The sequence below is a fragment of the Colias croceus genome, chromosome 27, assembly GCF_905220415.1.
Source record: "Colias croceus chromosome 27, ilColCroc2.1".
NCBI lineage: Eukaryota > Metazoa > Arthropoda > Insecta > Lepidoptera > Pieridae > Colias > Colias croceus.
The window spans coordinates 1,358,233-1,386,143 of NC_059563.1; the positions used below are offsets into that span (position 1 = coordinate 1,358,233).

Here is a 27,911-nt window from a genome sequence, read left to right on the forward strand (position 1 = left end):
GTGACCAGTCAGTACTTGTGTGGTGTGGTGTGTGATATCTTTTTCCCGACTACCTTGTATGCAGCAGCAGCGCTTGGGAAAAAGAGCTTCGTGACTCCGGCCGTTCCTCCTACATCGTATCTCCTATCCCATTCGCTGATCGTGTCCTGTCTCAAAATACGCTTGACGAATGAAACAGGACTCAGATCGTAATCCGGTTTCCTCCTCAACACCAGAGCGGCCTCCTTGGCTAACTCGTATGCGCGTTCGTTCCCCTTAAGCCCTGTGTGCGCCTTAATCCTAAACAGGGAGATCTCCCGCCTCTGCAATGCAGTTTATCGGGGGGCCGCCCGTGTTTGCACAGCCAGGGGATGAGGGAAACTCAGAGAAACCGCCTGGAGCGCCGATCTGGAGTCGCTGAGGACACCGACCTTTGCCGCTCCACTCTTGCAGGCTATGTCTACTGCTCTTTTGAGCGCTAGGAGCTCAGCCTGATAGACGGTACAATACGGTGGCAACGCAAGCTTAATGGCCTTTGTCTCGACCTCACCTTTCCATACGGAAAGAGCGGCTCCGACTCGACCCTCAATCTTGCTGCCATCCGTATAGACCCTGTGGACGTGGCTGTTAACCACGTCGGCATAAGTGTCCTCATCTATCAAGCCGAACCCCAGCTCTACCTGCTCTGCCGGATGTGGGTCCTTAATCGCGGGTGCTATTCGTTCCACTTCCCTGTCCCTCATCACCGCCGGGTGCTACACACCCCTCTTGATCTCATAAAGCCTCGAAGCTTCGAGTATCCTGAGGTCAAGAGGGAGAATCCCAGCCAACAGCATCGCAGAGTTCAGGGAGACAGTCCGATATGCTCTGCAGATCTTCTGGGCAAAACCCCGTTGAACGGTGTTAAGCCTCTTTTGGACCCCCATCTTTTCCGCTATGGGTGCCCACGCTGCTGATGCATACAAGATATTCTATAACTGCGATATACATAGTCTTAACTACTTGGGGGTTAAGCCCCCAACTTACTCTAGCTGCTCTTGCTAATAGATTATAACGGGCGATTGCCTTTTTGCAAACGCTCCTGACATGGGAGTTGAATGTCAGGCCGCCATCAATAGTAAGGCCCAGTATCTTAATACTTTCGAAATATTGGATGTCCACACTCCCCATTACAAGTCGTGGCCTGTCAAATTTTAATTTTCGTGTCGAGAGCAGGGCACAGTCTAATAAACGACCAGCATCTAATGAAGATGAAGGTTTCGATGTGGTCTATTCTGATGCCTGCCTCGTTTATCTATCAAAATTTCATCTCTTTTAATTTTTTCTAAGGCCGTGTAAATAATTTGCTCAGTAATAGAAAGAGTGTTTAAAAAATACCTTGCATACTTGCACTCCATAATGGAAATCGATTTCTTAATAAAACCCCGAATAAGCCTGTACTAGCACTTACTTAACCCTTAATTCGACAGATTTTTTTTATAATTTAATTTGTATCAGTGTTACTAATTTCAGTTCTTAGCTTATCTAGGACCCTAAAAAAAATACAAAAAAAAATCTATTATTTTCAGTTTCCTGAAAAACCTACGTCCTATATACTGGACCATATCAAGTTTACAACAAATTGATGCACTTGAATCATGTGTAGTATATTTCTCACTGTCAAAAAGATAGAATATAAAAACCAGAGATTCAATAGAATATTATTCAATATATTTTGGTAAATTAAGTCTCAAAGTTACATCGTTTTACGCTTAAATACTAGAAGTAACTCTTAAATCTTATAAATTATAAAAATCACAATTATTTTTTTAACATAATAATAGGTAATCTAGACAGTCTTCATAATAATCAACATTTAGTTAAAATAATCAGTCTCAGATATAAAAATGAGTATCAAAAATATCGATGTAGAATGAGAATCATTATTTTATCTATCTACTTATTATGAAAATTAAAAAAGCAATTTCTTTTGGTCAATAAGCACAACCTCTGTTTGCATTTGGAACACTGCATGTTCGTTTTATTGTTCTTGTAGAACTTATAACGTCCATACTTAGTGGTATATTCAGGTCAGTGGTTGTATCCATCATAACGTACAGAAACTGGGGGCCTCGGTGCACTTGGGTTTTCGATCAGAGCTTTTTTCGGTACAGGGTTTGGGGGTTCCGTCTCAACCGATCTTCCCTTTTGCCACAATTCAACTGCCAACCTCTGTCTAAACTTTTTTAGGTTTATGTTTTTCAGGCTCTTCATGTTGCATTCTCTCCTGTAGAGCAGCCAAGCATTGTTAACCGATATGTCTAACATTTGGCCAAAGGTGTTCATGTACCAACGACGGCTCTTGAAAGATGTTCTATAAAGAGCTATCAACATGTCGCACAGATCAACGCCTCCCATATGTTGATTATAGTAGCTGACTAATTGGGGACATGTGACACCAAGTTTTCTTTTCTGTTCTTTGCTCCATCTCTTGACTTCTTGAACAGGGTAAGCATCTGCATAAGAAAAGGCCAAAGTTACAACCTTATTATAGAACCATTTTACAATGACGATCTTTTTATCGTTATCTACGACTTGGCTAAATCTTGTGTATCATTTTCGGAACTGTCTAATAAATTCATGCGCTGTAAGCTTGAGTCAATGGAAGGGCAGGATGAGGACAAATCTTCAGTTCTATTATGAATAGCAATATCCTCATCAGGTTCAGAATCAGTGTCTATATCGGAAGGACCATATTCAGGTGGTACCAATGCTACTTAGCGTTGTCCTCTTGACATGAAGTTCTAAAAAAGACAAAAATAGTAAAAATCCAAACATAATAAATGCGGATCCCTAATGCAATATTATAATAAACAACAAAAGTTAATTTTCTAATAAGTCGACAACGAGAACAATACTGGACATATAATTTTGTATATAGTTTTCTATAACTTTGATAAGGGGAAGAATACTGGACATTCAGGTAGTGGGTCTTGTAAAAACGAAACAAATCACAGTAAGACGATAAATATATTATAAGTAGCTTTACGTGTATTTTATCTGGAGCTTTCAATGATACTACGAAAAAAAAAGCCGTAAAAAATGAATAAAGTGCAACTTACCGAGAGCCTGCGCGGCACTTTGCTTCTCCCCGCCACCTCGCCGGTGACTGCTCGATTCCCGTCGAAGTGTGTGCCTCACCGATTTTTGAAAACGTAGCTAGATAGTTAAGGATTCGATTTTGCCGTTTTAGTTCAAGTTATAAGGTCTAGTTTTTTAGGCAGATTTTTTTTTATTCAACGAGAAGTATACTGCACGGCGTCGAATTAAGGGTTAAATAATGTAGAAAACTATTTACCTGGAATAATATCGTAACAATGTTTACTGTCAAATCATATTGATTTTATTTTTCGTAAATATCTAAAACCATATTATTCGTTTAAAATACATTTTAATGTTATTTTATGGAATAAACGCGTAGTTTTTCATATCTTCGTAAATAAAGGTAGAAAAATTCTGAAAAAAAATTACATGGTGTATTTTAACTTCTAGATGCCGAAAAACGCATAACATGAAAAACCCCGTAATAGGTCATTACCGGATTATTCGCGGGGGACGTCGATGTGGTTATCCTTCCAAAAGATTACGTAAAGGCCTTTTGATAATTACGAACTGCCGTTAACTTCAGGGTTGCCTCCTATACTTTATAAAAAAAATATTTATGTACTTAATTTCGAGGTAATCATATTGTTTACTTTACGAGGTAATTAAAGGGAATGAAATAACAGTACCTATCTCTTATTTTTTGTTGTTTCTTAAATATCAATATTTTATAAGGGAAAATATATGGAAATTGTAATGCTTTATCACTACATAATGTTATAAGACAGTCGCTTTCCGCCGTCTGTATGTCCGTATGGTTAGATCTTTAAAATTAACGCAACAGATTTTGATGAAGTTTCTTTAATAGATAGAGTGATTCAAGAGGAAGGTTGTAGTATATAATTTGTTTAGTTTAAGTACCCATATAATGTTCTTTTTGTACCTTTACCAATATAGTACAAAAAAGTTGACAGCCCTATTAAAAATGTCCTTGCTAAAAGTGAATGTTCGTCCTTACTCGGTTTATAGGTTGAGCTTAACAAATCTAAGTTAATTTCAAATGATACAAGTGAAGGCAATTTTGGAACTGTAAGACTAGTTACAGCACGCGGAAGACCGTGTTTTGCTGTATAAAGCAAAATCCTACTATGTACTATGTTTGTTACCCTTTCACGTCAACAGCTGATCGTATTTGTATGAAATTGAACATAGAGATAGATTGATTTCAGGATCAGAGTTGATACGTAAGCTATTATTGTAAAGAAGAAATATTTTTTTGTTTGTTTGTAAATCAGAAAAAACATAAACCATTTGAAATTATTTCACCTGTAGAAAGGTTTGTTACAATGTTATTCACAAAACCATTCAACCGATTTCGATAATTCTTCGACGAGAAGACTGCACTTATTGGATTTAAATTTAATCCGAGTAGAGCTGGAGCAAACGACTAGTATTTTTTTAAAGTGAGTTTATAATATTATTTTAAATGTTAGAATAAGTGAATTAAATAAATATGTTTAAACCTTAAGAAACTGGAGTAAATGTAAGAAAGTGATATGGAAAGTAAATTTTGACAACCCTATAAACACAATAATGTTCAATCAATATTTTGTCTGAAACGGCTGTACCAATTTATAACAGGACTTTCATTGATATCTAATGTCATAATCTACTTCACTTTTGAGCAGTATTCATAGATATTTATGTAAAGTGCGTATAGGGACAACTACTTGTTGCTATCAAATTTCGTTATATTTTACCGACTTTTTAAAACTACGAAAGGTTCGTAGTGTTTTTCACAAAGTAACAAAGTGCATATAAAATAGATAAAATAGTATATTATGTAGAATGAGTATTGTAATACTAACACTAGGATAAGATTTTACTAATACTATGTGGGCTATGTGGCCTGAAATAAATTAATTTTATTTATTATTCATAAATTTATATGTATTATATATTATGTATATATCGTATCAGATAATATTTTTTGTTTATATTTTTATGATAATTGATAATGGACATAGTTTAATCATATTAAGCTTATTGATTGTTAAGTTTTTGTATGTAAGTAATCAAGATATATAAAAAATACGCATATGATTATGATTGATCTTGTGAACTAGATATATGTATGTTAGTAAACAAAATAATTATCATTTTAATACGACTCGGAAGCAAATCGTTCGAAACGTATCGATTATCATATATTTTTGTTCATACCAATGCAATGTTAATTCAAATGTATCGTTTTTTCAAATAATTACTTACGCATACGAAATTTCAATAGTTTATATTTACTTACGCAATCCAAACACAAAACACTGGCACAAAAATATTCGCGCGCAATCCGCACAGATTAAATATTGCGTGCTTTTTTTTTAAGAATATAGGCATAGACTACTTACGAGGCGTGAAAAAAAAATTAATATTTCAAAATAAACGTTCGTTCAGAAACGCGCGCTCGCGTTTCACACTTATGGCTGACTGTCGTCGATGGGAGGTTCAAATGATTTTTGTACGACTGCGCTCGTCGGAGCCCGGGAAATCGATACGTCACGGCAAACGTCAAAAACCTGTTGAGATTCGCGGGTTTTTTTTTCGGTCACACGTGATGATTATGGCGTTTGTTTTGTTTTGTATGTCTTATCAATAAATATTATAAGTATGGAGTATTGTTGGATTATTATTACTGCAACTTGTGCAATAGGATATAATAATTAATATAATCGAGGTCAAAGGCCGTAATAATCTATGCGATTTGATCTATTTATTAATGAAATAGTATTTATTATTTTGCTACATATTTATTACATGCACGTGTATATAAAAATCCCAATATAGATTTATGAGTATTATGCATAATCAAATATCATTAACAATGAAACAATAAAATTACTTAATAAAAATAACCTCCTAATGCAACAACTGGCAACAACCAACTGTTGAATGAAAAAAAAACCTAATATGTGACGTCAAACGTCACTATTAATAATTATGTATGTGTAGTCTGTGGTCATGGAATGAGGTATATTTATTTTAAAAATCTCCAATTAGGTACTCGGTAAAATTTGCGCGGGACTTACCTTTGCTGAGTCATTTGAATACAACATTAAACAATGTAGGGCTGCGCAAAATGTGTTTAAATACAATTAATTATTATCTAAATCAAATTAACGTGGTAAAATTATTATAGTCATTTATTTGGTGGAGCCATTAATTAAGAGAAGAAGGTTTTAGTCAAATTTTTGAGAGGATTTTCGGTAAGTTTGAAAAAAAATATACTTTTTTATACCACAATGAGATATGGCGGTTTGACGAGTGTTTGCCCGGTCAGCTAGTATTAAATGCAATACCTATTTTTTAACCATTTTAAAAATATTTGTTAAAATTCCTAAATTGATATGCATAAAATCATACATCAACAACAATCATATTTAAATAATTAACAAAATCAAGGTTGTTCAACCCTAATGCGTTTCTCAATTCCGAGTATAATAATATATACATATATATATATATTTCTTATTACCGGCATAAATAATTTGTCCTGTTGTTTTATATCCGCAAAGTTGATAAGATTTTTAGTTTAATTTACCGATTCCATTCTCGTAGTTTGAGTAAATAGTTATATTAGGAGTAGGACTTTCCAAGGCAAGCTGTTCTTAGAAATTTTTTATGTATCTCGAAACTCGATCGTTATATGCTAAGTATTTACTAGACGTTGGACACCAATTTATTATTACTAAGAATCGTACTTGAGACCTCTTGATATCAGGTGCTAATTAAACCAACGGTATGTATGTAGGCTGTATTTATAATACAGGTTTAAACCTCCAGGGTTTTCCTACAGGGAAAAACCCGGCTAGTTTCCCATTCCTAGGTAATTGTCATCTACAGAGTGTTTCATTTTTATATTTTTCAACAATTTGTACACATTCCTATATCTACAGAGTGTTTCTTTTTTTAATAGCTGACCAATTAACTATTATTGGTTATACCATATACGATGTGATGTCTTCGCGCTAAGTCCTTTAAGATAATCTTCTATAAAAAATCTGTAGCTCCTAAAAGAAGATGAAAAGTAATCTATTATATTTATTAACCAAGTTAAATACATTTGAACAATTTTTTTTTAAATTTTGTATAGATAGATAGATTATAATATTATTTAGATAGGATAAGCAAGATCCGTTATAATGACGTAGGTATATCTCATTACGGGATAAACCCAGTACCTACTATGTACTTTGTGAACGGGATTATAATAATATAATATTGTCTTTTCTATATTATAAAACCTAATTATGTGTCAGTTTCACCATTCGTACTTGTATAATCATTGTATATCGAATCATATTCAATTCCGAATACTTCAACTGACAAACAAATCAAATTTATATTCCAACTAGCTGTACCCCGCGGTTTTACTCGCATTGCCCCGCTCCTGTTGGTCTTAGCGTGATGATATTATAGCCTATAGCCTTCCTCGATAAATGGGCACCGAACACAATCTAACACCGAAAGAATTTGTCAAATCGGACCAGAAGTTCCTGAGATTAGCGCGTTCAAACAAACAAACTCTTCAGCTTTATAATATTAAGTACAGATACTTCAAGGGACAAAAACAACACGCTGTATCAAAGAAATAAACAAACAAAAAAACACTCAAGTTATTAAAGTCATCGAAGTTTAATTGCCGTATTTACAAACGCTAATATGTGTATAATTCGTTTCGATTAAGCAAAAGTTTTTTATAAATACTTGATCCACTTGCTCAATATTATTACAAACGAGTAATTAGCTATTAACTAGTTTATAATAGCGTATTGATTCGGACCATTTCACAGCTAAATAGCGACATGAAAAATAGTGTCCATTTTCGTAATCCTATCCTACTAATATTATAAATGCGAAAGTTTGTGAGGATGTGTGTTTGTGTTTGTTACTCTTTCACGCAAATACTACAGACCTGATTACAATGAAATTTAGCACACATATAGAGGGTAACTTGGATTAACACATAGGATAGGTTTTATCCCGGGCGAAGCCGCGGGCGGAAAGCTAGTATTCAAATAATTAATACAGTTTAAAAAACTTTAATTAGGTACCTATTGTATTGTCACCGATCCTTGATAAGTGACATAGTATAAAGAGAACTAAGCAATGACCTATTATACTAGTAGACGCGGCATACGCCAACATCATTGCACTAAAAAACAGCGTAATGAATACATACCTACTTACTAACGCATTATCACCAATACAGTTGTTCTCTCTTTCACTCTCACGCACGAGACATAATACATGTCTCACTCATGTACTTCGTAATAACAACTGCCGATTAAAATATAAAAAGAACGTCCAGCCACGACGCTGAATGGTGCGTGACTAAGTGAAACTCGGGCACTTAGCTGAGTTTTTTCTTGCCAAAATAGAGAGCGGGTAACGTATCTAGCTTTTTTATATATCATAGGAACTTAGCGTACAAAGTTTCAATGACTGGCAAATAATATTGCCATAAAAAAAAGCTTGAGCTATGAGTGGGTCAAAATCGAGTCTAAAGTCGGTAACAACATAGAGGTGCAGCTAATAAAAGCGTGCTAATAGGGAAAATTGAAGTAAAAAAACTATGAGTTACAAGCAAAAAAACATCGCTTTTCCTAGTAGATACTTTAGTTGGTAAAAAAATTAAACTAACAAAAAAGTGTCTTGTTACGAGTACTTATAAGTATTTTTTAGCAAAATATAAAACTGATTGATGTAACAATTATCGTTAATTACTCATTGAAACGTATATTTTAATAAATAATAACGTATTGGAATGTGTGATTGAATGAAAATTTCATTTTCAAATGGAGTCATTAAATCTATTCACATAGGTATTTTATATATAAAAATGAATCCCAAAATGTGTTGGTAAGCGCATAACTCGAGAAAAACTGAACCGATTTCGTTAATTCTTTTTTCATTACATTTCTTGAAGTACGAGGATGGTTCTTATGGAAAGAAAACGTAAAAAAGTACCACGGGCGAAGCTAGTTATCTATAAAAAGTAAAAACTAGCTGTGCCTCGCGGTTTTACCCGCATTGCTCCGCTCCTTTTGGTATGAGCGTGATGATAGGTAGCCTTCCTCGATGAATGGGCTATCTAACACTGAGAGAATTTTTCAAATCGGACCAGTAGTTCCTGAGATTAGCGCGTTCAATCAATCAAACAAACTAACTCTTCAGCTTTATAATATTAAAATATAGAAGTATAGATAATGATAATTACATAGGCAACCTAGTACAGATTTGTGAGTTTGTAAACATCAGTCCGCATTTTTGTGATTTGTTTTTGTGTAGTTTTTGTGTAGATATATTCCGTATAGATATGAAAATAGGTCGTAAACTATATTTTTAAGTGATAAGTAGCCGGGTCAGCTAGATTTTATACAATACTAGTTGTTCGCCCCGGCTCTACCCGGGTAGTCTTTCTTTTTGTTGGTTCCATTTTGCATTTTTAAAAACTAAATATTGATAATAAACATTCTTGACAAAATCGAGCTCTTAATCTTCATTTTACTTAATAATAACATAAACATTATAATAATCGACACATTTTCACCGTTACACGAATTAAATTGTCACGAAGTTAATCATAATTTATTAAATCGCTGGTAAAACCCATTACAGGTGTATTATATAGAAAACTTGTTGCTAAAGTTTATTGCACTCAGAAGATAGGGTCGGTCTTAGCTCGTTTAGGGCTTTTTATGGCGCCCTTTGGTAAATAATTCATTATTCACTACATACGCTTTCTCTGTCCCTGTATCCATATGTATGCCTCATTTAAAAAAAGCAACAGATTTTGAGGCGGCTTTTTTAATAGATATAGTGATTCAAGAGGAAGGTTTTAGTATATAATTTATTAGGTTTTAGACGAAGCGGGCGGAGCCGCGGGCGGAAAGCTAGTACCTATTTAATAAAATAAATAATATAAAACAAAGTCCTGCTTGTCTGTTTGTCTGTCTTAAGCATGCTTAAGGCGTTACCCGGCAATTTCGACTATGTTCAACCTCTATAAAGTCTGGTACAACATAAAGCACAATACCGAAAAAAATATATAAAATAGGATGGTCTTTGATCTTTAATTGCTCGCGAGGACTTTTTTCCAAAGTTAATAGATTTCTAGAAAAAAAATGTGCCGTGGTCATCGATTTTTCCGCAAATACTCTATAAACTTCGTAACCTGCTGACTTAGAGCTCTGAAAATTTTGTGTTTAATAAATTATCAGTTACACAACAGTCCCTGACGAGGATTTTTTGTTTCACTGATTAGTATCTTTTTAAATACAAAATGCGAGGAAAAAAGAAGGTGCAGGGTGAGAGGTTTGAGATCCGTCAAGTATGCTCAAGGTTATTAGCGCATGTAAAAGCCTTAAATCTTTAAAACTAAGCAGCGGATTTGTATGCTGTTTTCTTTATAGATAAAGTAGTTCTCGAGGAATGTTTTTTATGCATACCTATCCTAGCACGTTCACTGCGGCACAGAAATATCTGTACTTTCCATTACTGCGTTACGGGACGTTTTAAACCTTGTCCTATACCAGAGATTGTGGCGGCACGAGGCATATTAAACCCCACCGCCCGTAGGAGACCAAAATCGTTTTTTTGGCGCCAAATAAGACAAAGTGTGCGGCTTTTGTCGTGATTATTATTAACAATGAGTTCATTAACCTAAATCTACCGTCGCCCGTGGTTAGATTAGTTAGTTTAGATTCTAGGGGTAAAATAAAATGTGGGGTCTGATGTACCCCATACCGCACTGAACAATAGCAGTTTTTCATATAATTTAGTGATGGGAAAAGAAATATCGATTTTATTTAATTGTATTTATTTATCAAACTTATGGATGTTTTTCATTAAAACAGGCCAAACAACAATATTGTTTGCAACCAGTGCATTCTGTGAGAATTTTCTTTACCTTTTTCGGCCTCACGACTTGTTAAGAAGGTGCGGAGTTTTTCGTAACATCCTACACATCTACTCTTCTTTGATCCCTTTAAGAGATGATGTGCCTTGTTTGTTGGCTTGTTGACTTGGGCAAGAGTTAAATTTTGATGAGCCATACACCGATTGCCGGGTGTTTTATATTTGCCGCTAGTTGATTCAATGAACAAACACACTAAAGTAATCATGATTATCAACCTATTTGAAGAAAGTTACTCAACATGTCACATTCACGTTTCTATTAACGATATTTATTATAACGAGTAGTTAGGATGTTTGAAAATTACCTGTATCCACATTCAAGTCCTTCTTTGTAAAAGCTTCAATAATTTGTTCCACAAATAGTCTCGAATGCGTTGCACAACACTAACCGCGTGAAGCTAGCTTAGGGTGCGGTACGAGGTGCGTGGTGGTACGAGGTGTTCGCAACCTCGTTCCGCACTGTGTTAGAATTTTTATTTGTTCAGTGCGGCACGAGGTCTAAGAAACCCGGTATTAAGGTCGGTATACCATTGAACTAGGAATCAATAGCACATCTCAGATATATAGATATCACTTTCCTACACTGAACCAGATGGAAGTTATGCCTCCCGCACGACAGAGAAGTTTAAGTTTTTTCCTACCGCTATAACGACGAGACACGTACAGGGTGTTTCAAGCCCTGTTTCGCAGCTAACGTGCTAGAGATGTTGTTAAGAACGGAGACATTTTATCCAATAATTTTAATCTTTTTTTAATATAGATTGTTAAATTTACAGTAGTTTATTATTTATAACCAATTTAATCGTAATATAAATTATATTTCTAGTCCACTATTTATGGTAATTTGAGCTAACTGTACAAGATTCAGATACTGTGATAATTTATTCAATATTTTATTACTAATAAAACACCAATAACTTATCATTAAATATTTTATTATGTGTGAAATATTTTTATTCGACATTTTATTAGCAATAATTTAAAATTTATGTACCTATAATATTTTCTACAATAGGTACCTAGTTGAGGCCCGAATTTTTCAAAGAACAATGAACATTTTTCTGCGTAAGACTTCTTGCATTTTTCATCAAAATATTACCTATCTCTCAGTGACAGTAGCATCCAAATCAGAACAGTCTTTTAGGAGATTTAATAACAAAAAAAAAAGGTGAGTGCCGAGCACACGTGTGAAAAGTGAAACTTCTTGGCAAGATTCAAAGTCGTCGCCTTACTCCATGACGGGACGGTATTGTCATGACGCGACCTTGTTTTATTCTCAACGCGCCTAAAGCCAATAAATTATATACTAAAACTTTCCTCTTGCATCATTTTATCTATTAAAAAAACCGCATCAAAATCCGTAGTGTAGTTTTAAAGATTTAAGCATACAAAGGGACATAGAGACAGAGAAAGCGACTTTGTTTTATACTATGTAGTGATACTAATACACTGTATAACTTTATTTCTCACTATAAAAGGGTCAGGTTCATTCAAAGAGCACTCCACATAGGAGCTTTTGAAGCTAAATCTTTCTCAAGAGCTCTGATGTAATTTCATCTTAGGCTTAGAACGAACGTGACTACCTATAAACATAAGGAACGATTTTCTTTTACTTTTGTGAAAACTTCTTTATGGCAAGAATTTAATTAAATGTTTTAAACCTCTGTAATAAGCTCTGTAAATATATACTATGTTCTGTTAATACAGTAAAAAAAATACTGTCTAAACGGTACTTTAGGAATATTTAATTTATGAAAAACAATATGATTAAAGTTTAAATTTACACCTATACCATGTTGTAGAGGCAAACAAAGGAACAAAAAAATCTTTTTCTCTTATATGTTACCACAGATAACGAAACTATAGATATTACTATGAATTAATTACAGAGCTTATTAAAATTAATTCAGGATTTATTTGGTCTGAATTGCAATTTTTAACCGACTTCATAAAAAGGAGGAAGTTATTAAGATCATCTTGTAACCATTTTCAAACACATTATGCTTTAAGGAAAATTAATCTATACTAATATTATAAAGCTGAAGAGTTTGTTTGTTTGTTTGAACGCGCTAATCTCGGAAACTACTGGTCCGATATGAAAAATTCTTTCAGTGTTAGATAGCTCATTTATCGAGGAAGGCTATAGGCTATATATCATCACGCTAAGACCAACAGGAGAGGAGCCACGGGGGTGAAACCGCGCGGAGCAGCTAGTCTTAAATAGGTACGTCATATTAAAAGTAATTCCTGTTTAGAACTTTCCAATACAAGACTCAAAGGAAATGGCCAATGTTGAAAGAAATAAACACAGTAATCGAAGCAAATCGTTTTTCATTTAATTATAATATGCCAGTTAGTTGTGAAAGTATACCAGTTACGGGAATGAAAATATTTTAATATCAAACTTAAACATTACTCAACTAAAGTTAAGAAACGCTTATAATCATAATACATTGAATGAGTAAAAAGAATGTGGTTGCTCTTTTAAAGCATATAACTTCGTTTATAGTAAGAGAATAATGGAAACTAATTATTGAATCATGTATTTACGACGTATATTTAATAAATTAAAAAACATAGATTTGATAACAAAAATGTTTTGTGGTTTTATGAAACCACGGTAAAAGTGAAACTTTTTTTCACACTATAGACATTTAACTAAAAGTAATCGTATTTGTACGATAATTATCGTACGTATCGTGCGTCACGCGACATGCGCTACACAGACCAAAAAGTTTGAGACTATGTAATAAAAGTTTCACTTTAAAAATATACAACTATCATATTTTTTGAAGTATATAGGTAATATTTAGTTTACATTAGTATGTGTGTATATGTGTCTGTTTTATATTATTTGCAATGAATTGCTATGTGTAATTGTAATTATAGTCATTTATTTTGCGCTATCCCACGACCTTCTTACATTTCCTTTCCTACCAGGTTGCCTGGTAGAGATTGCTGTTCAGCAGTAAGGCCGCCTTTTGTACAAATGATGCCTTTTTGTGATTTTGTTCTTTTTTCTGCTTTGTCCATTCATGTTTGTACAATGAAGTATAATAAATAAATAAATAAATAAACTATGAATAAGTAATCATCATCCTAACATGTATGTAAATTATTTCGGCAAGTCTTTTTTAGGTATTGAAAGAGGCTTTTATTAACGTCTATGTTATCCCTATACTAATAATATTATAAATGCGAAAGTAACTCTGTCTGTCTGTTACGCTTTCCCGCAAACCTCTCAACCGTTTTTGATGAAATTTGGCACAGACAATCTTTAGACCCTGAGAAAGAACATAGGCTACCTTTTATCAAAACACCACGCGGGCGAAGCCGCGGGCGGCAGCTAGTTACATAAAAATAATCTCTATCTAAAATAAATCGTGATTCTGAATCATGAATGAATACAAAAACATCTAGCTTCAACATGCAGTTTGTAATAAACAATTCTTGACGATTTATTGTATAACAAACATATTAAAGAAACGTTATTTTAGTTTTTATTAATAGTAGATTTTTTTAATAGATATTATAAAGACAATGTGTTTGTATGTTCGTTTGTTTGTTTGAACGCGCTAATCTCGGTAACTACTGGTCTGATTTGAAAAATTATTTCGGTGTTTGATAGCCCATTTATCGAGGAAGGCTATAGGCTATATTATATCATCACGCTAAGACTAACAGGAGCGGAGCACTGCGGGTAAAACCACGGGGCACAGCTAATATTAATTATCTCAATGAAAATAGATCGTCATCTATAATATTAAGACAATAATGGATTATGCTAAGAACTAACTAGCCGCAAACATGCAAATCATCTTTTCTTGGTATTCCGTTGTTGATAAAATTAAATTATGTCTTCAATATTTTGATGATAGGAATAGAAATAGAAAATAGAAAAAATCTTTATTGCAAAGTTTTAAAATAATATAGTTATAATTTGGGGAAATAAAGCCTGTGTTAGTTCAAAACTGATGATATTTTATAACAATTAAAGTCCCAATACCGAATTTCATAACTGAATCTATAGGTAAATTATATTAAATGTGTGAAAATTTTAAACATTTGCTATCGGTTACTTTAATAACACGTCTTTAAAATCACTTAAGCTAGCGCGCAAGAGCAACTTTTGTCTCGGCAACTATTTTGTCTCTCCCATCAACTCTATGGGCTAGTAAGAAAGTGCGCGCACGTAGCGACGCAACTCCCCATGGAGTTGATGGGAGAGACAAAATAGTTGCGGAGATAAAAGTTGCTCTTGCGCTCTAGCTCAGATATCGATATATGAAATTAAAGCCAAAACAGGTAATTTCCTAATAAATATTTTATCATATATTTACTTAAGAAAATTACTGTAAGAGTTTCACAAGAGAAAATATGTTAAACGTAACCAACCAGTTAAAGTTATTTTAATGATATATTACTAAGATAAGCTTGATTGAGACATAATTGCTTGTTTAATTTCCTACTACCTACTACTAATCGTTTACCTAATAAGGATTTAAATGTATATTTAATAAAACAATTTCTTTTTAAATTATGGTAGGTAATTGAATAAATATTCTAATAAAAAAATGTTATGATAAAGAAGCGATATTCGAAATTTATTTTTTAGGTATATATTGTATTTACTTTTTAAGAAAAGAAGTATTGTTATAATACATTCAATGTTTACAAAACATTAGAGAATTTATTCTAAATATAAAACCAACTATTTTATAAATGGTCAAATCGAAAAGAGAAAAACAATTTACTTGTATATTTCGTCTATATTTTAAAATAAATTAAAAATACTTTAATAAACTCGAAAAACACTTGAATAGGATGATGAAGATTGTACGAAGTCGGGTAAAAAGTCTGAAGTCGGTTTACATACAAATATACACGTGAAGCTTAAAGCGTGTGTATAATATGCTAGCTTTCCACTCGCGGCTTCGCCCGCGCAGTCTAATAAAAACCCGCATAGTTCCCGTTCACGTGGGATATCCGGAAGAAAACCTATCCTATGTCTTTTCTCGGGTATCCAAATATATCTATTAATTATATAGACTAAACAGGAATTACTTTAATATGTATTTATGACTAGCTGCTCCGATATAATATTATCTATACCAAATTTGATGCGAATTTTTTCAGTAGTCAAGGCGTGATTGAGTAACAGACATCCCGTCCGATTAGGGCCCTTCTGGCCTCCTCCACTCAAGCGACAGCCCAAGCCGAGGTTCGAGATCCCCGTCAAGGGGGGACGCCCTTGTGCATGTCGCTACCAGGGTGAACCTTCAGTTCACCCCCGCGTCCGCGTTAAAATGTAAAAGCCCTTCTGGCTAACATTGAGAAACACCTTACAAAAAAAAAGTAACAGACAGACAGACAGAGTTACTTTCGAATTTATAATATTATTATAGATATCATCATATCACTAATGTTAGGCAATAAAATTTACAATCTTAGACTAAGTACTAAGCAAATCTAAAGGTAATCAGAGATATTGAGAAAGTAGTAAATCGATTAATAACTTGAGACATATATAATATTTCACAGGATTAAATGTCTTAAGTGTGAAGTAATATTATATACTGGTAAAGTATTATATACGTGTTGTGTAAACATATAGTTTACATGGTGAGAGGTGACAATTTCTATTATTTATATAGGTAACATATAAACGAAAGTTTGTATGTGAAAGTATTAGGGAAAACAATTGAAGGTATTTGGATAAATTTTTGCATGTTGATAGATTAGATTTGATAATAAGTATATAAATTACTAACGACCCGCCCAAGGCTTCGCCCGCTTTGCCTCAACCGAATAAATGAAATACTAAAACCTTCCTCGAGAATCATTCTATCCAATAAAAAACCCGCATCAAAATCCGTTGCGTAGTTTTAAAGATATAAGCATACAAAGGGATATAGGGACGGATAAAAGTGACTTTGTTTTATACTATGTAGTGATCCTGTATAGGTACAGTCAAAAGCTCTATTTATTTTTTAATACATTCAAATACGGTGAGCAATTCAGGCGTTAAAGGGCACAAAAAGGTCGATATAATTACAAACAGACACGTAAAAAGTAAAACATTAAGATATACAACACTATAATTATAAACACTTCAATTGAAAGATAAATAATGTCGTTCAAAAACATTCAAAAAGAAATAGTCGGTATCCGAAATGCGTGACTATAGGTAGTTAACTTATTACACTAGCTGTCCGCCCCGGCTTCGCCTGTGGTACATATTTCGCAATAAAGGTTCTTTCTCAGGGTCTAAAGATTGTCTGTGCCAAATTTCATCAAAATCGGTCCAGTAGTTTATGCGTGAAAAATACACATATATACATACATAATTACAAACCTTTCCTCTTTATAATATTATTTAGTATAGATTAGGTATGTTTAGATATACTTTTATATTTATTATATTCGAAGCCCTAACAGGATTTATGTCAATTTTATTGTTTCTATAACCCCGTACTCGTGGAAGATAACCTTAATTTTATAAATCAATACAAGAACCACTCGCGGTTACATTGTATACGATTTTTTATAAAACACCTAACAATAATGCTTTTTAGAGATTCCCAGATAATTGTTACCAAGTATGCCAATGGTTATCTGTTACGAGGCCGTAGATGGAATTTCAGGATATCTCCACATTTTTTTGTGATTGTATTCATACCTACTAATTGATATCGTAAAGCAACAGAACGCAGGTCTAAATAATAAACAAACAATTAACTAAAAATATTTTTTTTTTTGTTAAATTCGCATAGAAATGTATCGTAGAAATTATTATTGATACAATTTTAACAATTTACAAAAAAATATCTTTCAAATAAAACGGCGGTGCATAGGCTAGTTATGTTCTATTAAGCAATATCTTTTTATTCATTCATTCATTCATAATAATTAATATTTAAAAAACGAATCTAATAATTTTTCTAATAATGGAGGTTCAGTTTTTTCGTGAACTCTTAAATTATTTTCATCGTTTACAACTAGAGGGCGTTAGTTTGTCGGAAAATAATTCGATATTGAGCGTTTGAAAATAGTAAAATCATAGACACTATAAACAGAAGTAGTAATAATAATGATTGAAATTATTTGCCGAAAAAACAAAATGGTTGCATATAGATTAGTATAGTTTTTATTTTTAAGCATCAAAAGATTTTTTTAGAGGTACCTTTGGGATTTTTTTTTATCGAGTAAAACAAGTTGTATTGTATTTTCAACACACTATCTAGCTAGTATATCTCCTGAAGAATATCATATATTTGTCTGAGATTTCTTACTGCAGTTAATCATATACTTTAAATCATTATAAAGCTCTTCTAGTCCCCTTAAATTAAATTAACTTTTGATATAGTTAAATAAATGTAAAAATAATAAAGAAGTTATCGATTCTTATATTACATAAATAAATAAACACAATGACTAAAAATACCCTATTACCAAAGACTAAAGCAAAAAGAACGTTTCAATTTTAAACTGAAATATTTACGAGGTTATGAAGCATAAAACAGCCATTAATTAAATGGATAATTGAATTAATTAATTGAATTATATTTACAAAACACGTTGGTATTTGGTACAGACTAATAATAATTACTTTTTAATTTATAGAACAGGTAATAAGGAAAAGTTCTTATTGATGTATACGTAGCGATTACTTTTTAAAATAAATTATACAATTTTAGCAAATAAAATACAATAATAAACATTATTCATAATGTTAAATCTATGTTTAATATTGTAAACAAATCATTAAATTTTATTATTCAAATTCTATCATTAAAAATCATTCATATACAAAAATAATATATAATAAACTTTACTAGGTTTTCAAACTTCATAATGGACTTAACTCAGTTAATTAGGTTAGGTCAAGATTACTTATTTAATCTATAGCAATGGATACAATTATTGTTGAGCAATCAATGCAAATTACCTCTAAAACAGATATACTTTTAATTATCTTGAATTCAAACGATTCGTAATTTGTTTTTAATCTTATATTCGATTATTAACAACCAGATCAATTTAGATAATTATTATAACACAGATATTTTCATTCATCGATGTAATTTTTTTGAATCGTAATAATTCACACAAGTTATTAATTATTATACACTCATAAATAAATACAATAACACCTAAATAATTGACTTTCAATCTGACTAATTGAACCTATGCCTAAATTAAAAATAGAATTAAAAAAAACACTCACTTTTTTCATTTTTATTTCCATTCTTGGACAGAACGACAGCTCCGTTCTTTTCCATGCACTGGCTGGTTGACACAACAAGCTCCTTCATTTTTAAAAAAGATAAATTGGAATTTGCAACGGAAAAATAAGAAACCGCGTTCGCGCGCTTTTAAACGTCACTTCGACAGGAGCACAATACGAATGGCAATGGTAATTATTGGAGCGGGCAACCTGTTCACGTTTACGGCCAAGGTAATCGCGATCGAAAATTAAAAAAAAAATAGCACAGATAATAACACTATGATATAATGCGCGAAACGCGACAATAGATAAAAAAGAGCAGTGTTTTCGAACGCCGCCGGCTTACAAGTGCGCTCCGATGCGCCGTACGATATATTTATACAGAAACCTGCGTATTTTGTGTTAAATATTGTGTAATTACATATTAGAAGAATAAGATTGAGATTGAAATTACAAACTTAATAAAACTCTAATTAAGGGCCTGGAATTGTTTGATAAAATTGTCCAATATTGCATAAGAATTTTACGTTTTTTTCAATACTGTCACACATTTATCACATGTATTAGATGCTGGGGTCATGCCAATAGATTACTTATGTTTTGAATTCTATTTTTTCTAATACGATAATAGTCGTGTTGCGATTAACTGTCAAAAGTCAAAACATGATATTATCTTCCTGTGGCAAAAATTATTATTCCAATAAAAGTGGGCCAAGTTTAGTATTTATTGATTTGCAAAGACTCCATGATAAGGTCATTGATAAAACATTTTAGGTCGAGCTGGCACCCATAAAAGTATTAAACTGGTATATTATGTGGTGTCTAGATCAATTGTGTTGTTAAATAGTTATCAATATAATAAAGTATTTAACATATTTTGTAATAGCTGGCTAATCAAGTTGCATTTTGCACGCATGTTTTAGCGAAAGAACGCACGCAATTAGTCGATACAAACGCATTTTTTTAACGTGTAAAATTTTAATTATCATAAACATTAACCTTTGCCTCTTAGTAACTTAGATATCAGTAGATTAGTTTTTCTTATTTATGTAATATCTCACAAGTCACACATCTTACTGATATTGTCAGATTAAAAAAAAATTGTGCGTGTACTAGTGTACACACGTAAGAAGTGAAACTTCTTTATGACCTTAATTTTCAAAAATAATTTACTATATGCAACTTCACAGAAATACGTCAATTCACGCGTGGTAGGGATAAGAAAAAGCGTAACGAAAAAATGTCACGCGTAACGAAAAAATGTTACACTAAATTTTTTCCCAACCCCGATAAAGAAGTTTTACTTTAAAAACTATATTTTATCAGATCAAAATGTGAATTCAAATAATTCTTAAAAAAAGTTCAACAATTGAACATCGATTCAATGGTTAGGACTGTGGGTTAGGACCACTGAGGTATTACTACTACGTACTGTTAGGACTTTAAAATGGCTTCAACCCAACCACATACACGCCGCAGAATTATGTAAATATTGTGCCTATTTTTTTAGTTTTTTTTTTTTTTATAGAAACTATGTATTAATACACTCATATACTTAATATAAAGCACTCACGTTCTCTCTAGCAATATCTATTTATAATATTTATTATAATTTTTATTTATTTATGTATATTAAATTCAAATTCCAATGTTATAATGTAATTAGAGTCGTAAGATAATTACTTAGCAAGTCTATACCTACCTATAAAACGTAATTGAAAATCCATATTCGATTGCGTTGAGAATTTAAGTCAAATAATGTGTTCAAAACTAGTGCAAAAATAAATTATCTTTCAATATATTTTCATATTATGCATAACTAGCTATTGCCCGCGACTTCGTCCGCGATTAGGTCGTTTTTCGTCATTCGTTGTTTAAAAAAAATACGTGACACTTTATTTTAAAATTTTCTTAATTATTGTCTCTTATAAAATTTAACTACATTAAAATTGAACACTCTGATAAGAAAATCTTAAAATCTGAAGAAAACATGAATGTGGTTTAAATTCTACATTACTTAGTATCAAATAATAATCTAAATTAAATGTAGATTAACAGTTTGAGCACACCATTATAGAATATGTACCTAAGTATTAAATTACGTTAGTTTACATAGTAACTTTACTAAAAACACGATGACTATCTTTCGCGCTCGATACCATAAACTAAGCATGTTTGTGGTACGTGGCCCGCGTCACTTGACCCCCATCTGGATCCATGATGATGATTCCATCCTGAAGATGATTCTGAAGATGATTCAGAAGATGATTTCTTTTGCCTGGAAGAAATCACCGTCGCCTAACAAATATAATGTGTTTTCTTATAAAACCGTTACATAATTTATTTTATCTACTTAAATAATGAAAATGATATATTTATAAAATATAAAACATATTATTTAAAATGATTAAAAATAAATAAATGAAGCAACTACGATTCAAAGAAAACATCTTTTTCAGTGTGAAAATGCTCTAAGCAATCCTGGATGATGAACTGTATATCATGTACCTACTCTGATCCCAGTACGGTCGGTACGTCGATAGCCATAACGATAAATATTATAATCAGATAACCGCAAAGTCAAAATAAAAACATTACTTGTAAAGTTGTGAGTGCAAAATTTACGTTGCATTTGGCAATAACATTTTTTTCGGTACTAAAACGTAGTAGTTTGATATGTGGTTGGCTGCCCCTCCTCTCCTTCCTGAAAAATATCCTCCAAAATTTCCCGAGATACTTCCAATGATTGAACCATTGGACGTTGGACATTAACTTCAGTCAAAAATTGACGAAGCGGATGATTACTAATTTCCACTTAATCCTCGCTGCTACTGTCTTTATCATCAAATCATCAATTTTCAAGTGGTGTAGTAAAAATATCAGCAGAAATCGTCTTCCAAAGGCGATATAATTTTATTAGCATTGAATAAAAAAATCAAAAGTTAACTGTAAATCTATAAAAAAAGCTACTTACAAATAAAATTTTATCAAAAACTTCTGTTCCCAATGCACCTCAAAATAATAAAAGAATCATTCATTTCATTTCATTTCAATAAATACCTGTAAGTAACAACTTACCTTTTGTGGGAACGCATGATGGTGAAAATTCACAAAACACGAAGATTGCATTTGATATTTTTGGTTTTATGGCATTCAATTGCTTTATAAATATCACTACATAGTATAAAAAAGTCGCTTTCTGTGTCCCTATGTCCCTATGTCCCTTTGTATGCTTAAATCTTTAAAACTTCGCAACAGATTTTGATGCGGTTTTTTTAATAGATAGACTGATTCAAGAGGAAGGTTTTAGTACATAATTTATTAGGTTTTAGACAAAGCGGACGAAGCCGCGGGCGGTAAGCTAGTAAATTTATAAAACACGAAGATTTTAAAAATTGTAACTAATGAACACAACAATATAATATTATTATACTCTTTGGAACACAATCATTAGATTAACTGTAGATAATGGTGTCTATTTTTACTTAAAATAATAAACATCTAAGTACCCTCACTTTAAAAAAAAATCTAGTTTATTATTTACACGAAATATATCTTATAGGGAACGGAAGATATGGGTTAAAGAGTTAAATAAATAAATAACATAATTATATTTAAATTATTAATTTTTAACATTGTGTTCAGTAGTGTTAACATGTAAATTGATTTGATTTTTACGAAATCTCATAGATGGCGCTGTTACAAAATTAACATTATACAACTTACATTCTTTAAGCTATGTTTCTCTTCCCAAGTTACTTAAATGGCATAATTTTTATAGTGTCAATCTAGATATTGTCAAACAACATTTATATATGCGTCATTTGATTATTAATTTCCAATAGATAACGTGTAAATTGATTTGATTTTTATAACATTTAATAGATGGCGCTGTTTCTAATTTGTCTTTATACTACTAAATTCATTAAACTGTTTCTCTGCCCAAATTACGTTAATGACATAGTTTTTATTTTGTAAAGCTAGATAATAGCATGGCTTACTCGAAACCAACATTTAAACATGAGTCTTTAGATTGTACGCTGTCGTAATACACGGAATACGTAAGAAAAATAAAGGTTCACAGCTCCTCCCCCGTAGATGATAGCTTGATAATATGTAGCCTATAGCCTCACCCGACCTGTTAGTAATATTCATGCAAAATTTGAAGTCAATCTATGCAGTACTTTTCGAGATTAGCTCGGACAAACATACAGACAAACAGACAAACAGACAAACAGACAAACAGACAAACAGACAAAAATTCTAAAAACTATGTTTTTGGCTTCTATATCGATTATAGATCACGGCCCAGGTATTCTTTTAAAAAAATATTCAATGTACAGTTTTGACTTTCCTACGATTTTATTATATGTATAGATATTAACGTTAAAAGATTTTTATCAGTTAAAGAAAATAATATGACGAGGAACCGGAAGGAATCAAAAGTTCGACGACATGTGTCATCTGCCCGCACTTGGCCAGCGTGCTGGGTTATGGCCTGTACCCTCATAGACCCGTGTCCCAGCAGTGACAATGTTATCACAGCTCCTATGAATATTACCAGGTATGTATTAAAAAAACATTTATTAATAACTATTTATTCGCATAATTACTTCTTCAATATATATTGTAAACGGCGGTTTGTTTTTATGCAATGTATATAAACCTAAATACTGTTTGCTAACATAATAGTAGCTATCTCCCGCGTTCCACTGCATGTATCGCGATGGAACACACATTGGACAAATCCGCATTGTGATACGAGAACTACGATATATTATGTAGCCGAGCGATACCAAAGCAATTCCAATTCGACCCACTATCTTATAATGATCATCATTTTTTTCTTCACAAATTTTGCTTCTGGGTCGATCAACTTTTATTGGTCCGACGTGTACGGATCATGTCCCTGAAGGATAATTAATAAACATGAAATCATAAAGAGTTAAATTCGTTTTAATTATATTCCTTTTAATATTTTCTAGCATTATTGCGAACAATATTTTACTTGTTTTATTAATTTGTGCGTTGTTTCATGGTTGTCGAGGGACTAAATGCAATTTTCCAGTACTATCACATTTGTCCCCATGCCACAATGCATTAACAAACTTCGCATCACGAACACATACTATCACGACCATAAATACCAAATACACTCCTTGTTTCAGTACATAATTATTGACATCCAAACATACAAACCATTTTTTTTTATTGGATATAATACGATTTTCAGGCATTTTACTTTTGTCCCCATAAATCACCTACATGACACAAGTCTCACAGACAACCGTAATTTAGTTATGAAACCAAAACACATATGGCGCGGTAGATTCCTAAACAACAAGCTAAACACAATAATTAACTGTCGGGCTCAAACGCCACTTTGATTTGTATAAAATCACGGCAACAGTCGTCCGAGCGTTGTTGGTGAGTGTGGGGTGGCTTTTTTGTCAGTCCGTCAGACAACTGTGATTAAAACGTAAGTACTTGATGCATTGTTATCAATTATACTACACGAGATGCGCTTTCGTCTATATTTTAGTGTGAGCTGAGATTAATATATAAAATAACAATAGTATTTGCTTGGCGGCTCAAAATTTAAAAAATGTCCCGCGGACAACCAGTTACTTGGTCAACCAAAGTGGTTGTACCATGGACAATTTGGTTGTCCCTAGGACAATAATTATATAAAACTTATACTTTAACAGTTAAATAGTTCATGTTTTGTTTATTACTCGGCTGTTTCGGGAACACATTTTTATTACGCGATTTTATGTCTAGTTTAATTGTAATTTTAACATTTCAAAAATCAAGACGCTACTACTACAACTAAGATGTCCCCATATGAAAATCACATTATACTTAATTCATTCAGTTTTATCGAGAATCAGTTCATTTTAACTAAGTAAAATCAATAATACGATACGTAACAACCTCGCCTTAATAGTTTTTTTGTAAAAAATATCACTATTGCCGCTTTACTGAAACTTTTTTATATATGAAACATTATTTGGTTGTTCAAAAGACATCATTCGTTTCAATTTTAATAAAAATATTTCGTATTTTGGGTGTAAATAGAACAAATATCAAAATATTATTTATTATTTAATATTAGAAGAATTTGTTTTAATTCTTAAGGGAATTTAACATTTAAAAAAGTACTATTGTGTAAGTTGTCCAAAGGACATTATTTCCCGTGAATAGATCGGTTCGTGAAGTTAAATCCACAAATGTATTTAAGCAACATCACTGCTGCTTATATAATCTTAATCTACGAAGAATTATCTTCTAAATGAAATAGTAAAATGCTGAAAATTAAGTAAAAAAAAAAAATACGAGAAAATTATGATCGGGACCTTTAAAAATTGATTGACCCTTCTACTTACCTATCTATACTTATTTATACTATACTTACCTTATTATCTATACTAATATTATAAAACTGAAGAGTTTGTTTGTTTGAACGCGCTAATCTCAGGAACTTCTAGTCCGATTTGAAAAAATACTTTTGGTGTTAGATAGCCCATTTATCGAGGAAGGCTAAGAAGCGAGGAAGCTAGTTTTAAATACACGAAATAAACTAATCATGTATTCTAAATCAAAGAAACACGTGAATGTACTGAAATTAATAAAAATAAGCACGTGGTATATACTTCAATATTAATAATACTCCGTGTCAAAACAACAGCTTTATCTTAACATATTATTATGAAGTGTCAGTAACATTTTATTTATAAAAGACCGCGACTCTGTTTGCAGAAATATTTTTTTTCCACAAAAAACTTTAGACAGGGTTTAACTTTAAGCGCGGGTTCTCTTTAATCTGGTTAGGTCGTATTTCACATAGACAACTGTTAAAGAGAGACAGATCCCTGGTTGAAAGTTAGACTGTGTTTAAATTGTTTTGTGGTAAGACGTACGGTTTTTAACACGCACGCAAAGATCGGTGACATTATAATGTGTCTACAGTCTAGTGCAATGCGCGTTCAAAAGCGGACGCATTGCACTGTGCAGAATATGCATAAAAAATAATTAATATTTTTTATTGTCGAAGTTATCGCTCGCAACAATGAGCGCTACGCTTGTGCCTAACGAAGTCCTGGCATTCCTGCAGTATCAGCTGGATGTCATGGATGAAGTTAGCATAGAGCAAATTTGCACCAGCAATTTTACTGAAGAAGAGATACGTGACGCCAAATCACTTCTCTTTTCGGCATTGAATATGGCCGACCGGATGCCGTCTCGCAGGAGGGACGAGAAGGGAGAGAGGAGTCTACGGGACATCATCAAGGTGTTCAAGGAGACCGATCCGGACGACGTGCCGACTTTCGTGGCGAAGGATTTGCGTAAGCTGCCTCCCGTCACATTCGACCACGTCGACGTCACCCGCCTTCTTAAGGACATCACTTCATTAAGGACTGCCCTAAAGGAGATGGAGTTTAAATTTGGAGCTTCACAATCCACCATCAACGATCTGCGTAATGAGGTTGTCGCCCTGCGCGATTCAATTTCATTATGTAGGTCAACGGAGGTTTCAAATGTGAACACGCGTCGTGGAGCGCAACGTGAGACTTTTGAGTCAGCGAATTTGACGACACCGCCGGCCGTCGACCGCGTCACGCCGCGCCCCGCCCGACCCGCGCCTCCCCCGGAGAGCCCGCTTCGTGTAGCCAACCTGACACCAGCTGGCTACGCGGCCGCTGCCGCCAAGCCTCCCGTAAAGCGGCAAGAAATCACCCGAGATGGAGATCCCGTTAAGCACAGGGACTCCCCGCGCCGCACGGCACCCTTGTCGAGCGTGAATAGTCATCCACTCGATGAGGAGGGCTTTACAAAGGTAGAGAAAAGGAAGAAGAAAAAGAAGCCCTCCTCCAACAAGTGCGGTACCGCCCCGACCGGTAATAACAACCTGCTGCGGCCCGCCATACCGACGACGCAGCTGTACGTGTCCCGCCTGCACCACTCCACCCAAGCTTCTGATGTAGTGGAGTATGTGCGGGTTAAGACCAAGTTTATCGTGAGGGTCCAGCGCCTGGAGCCGCACAATAATTTGAATTTTAATTCATTTGTTGTGCGTGTACCGAGCGAGCAGCTGTCGACCTTCATGAGCGAGGAGTTCTGGCCCCGTGGTGTCATGTTCCGGCGGTTTCGCGGGCGGCTTCGCAACACCCAGCCGAAGCCCATTCAGCGCAATATGACTCTGCCAGTGCCGTGAATTGTGTATAGATAGTGTAGTGCTTAATAGTTTTAGTTATAAAATATTATAATATGTATGTTAGTCTATAAGGTATTTATTCTATGGGTCTGTACAATTTATTGTCTGTTACCTGAAATAAATGTTATAAATAAAATAAAAAAATATAATAATTTAAGGCCTAATTAGCTTGTTTTTTTTATCGAATATACTTACTTATTGTTTTACAATTTTTTTACGCACAACGAAATTGTGCATTTAGTTCAAAGATAAGAACTATGAACGGAACTAAGAACTATAAATATCATCAGCCCATTTTTAAGTGAATTTTTTAAGTGCGTTGAAAGTAAAATTTCAAGGTCGCGTCATGGCAATACCGTCACGTCAGTAAGTAGGCGACGATTTTGGTATCTTTGAATCTTGTTAAAGAAATTTCACTTCTGACACGTGTGC

General features: G+C 33.3%; 2 protein-coding genes across 5 annotated transcripts in view; one reads left to right on the plus strand and one right to left on the minus strand.

Moving 5' to 3' along the window:
- LOC123703702 (GTP cyclohydrolase 1) overlaps window positions 1-19,619 on the minus strand; it is a 40,136-nt gene extending 20,517 nt beyond the window's left edge. The window contains exons 1-2 of one of the 4 annotated variants that reach the window (XM_045651793.1): window positions 19,475-19,613; window positions 19,265-19,346 (exon numbers count right to left, since the gene is read on the minus strand). In XM_045651793.1, the coding sequence (XP_045507749.1) occupies window positions 19,265-19,319 (55 nt within the window). In that variant the 5' untranslated portion in view covers window positions 19,320-19,346; window positions 19,475-19,613. Of the gene's footprint in view, window positions 1-5,365; window positions 5,573-19,264 lie in introns of those variants that run through there. The other 3 variants (XM_045651791.1, XM_045651790.1, XM_045651789.1) reach the window with 3 other exon arrangements.
- A 1,050-nt stretch (window positions 19,620-20,669) lies between these two features.
- The window catches only part of LOC123703693 (probable beta-hexosaminidase fdl), a 30,119-nt gene continuing 22,877 nt past the window's right edge, over window positions 20,670-27,911 (plus strand). Inside the window, exons 1-2 of the mRNA XM_045651773.1 lie at window positions 20,670-20,749; window positions 23,669-23,828. Of these exons, the coding sequence (XP_045507729.1) occupies window positions 23,683-23,828 (146 nt within the window). The 5' untranslated portion in view covers window positions 20,670-20,749; window positions 23,669-23,682. The remainder of the gene's footprint in view (window positions 20,750-23,668; window positions 23,829-27,911) is intronic.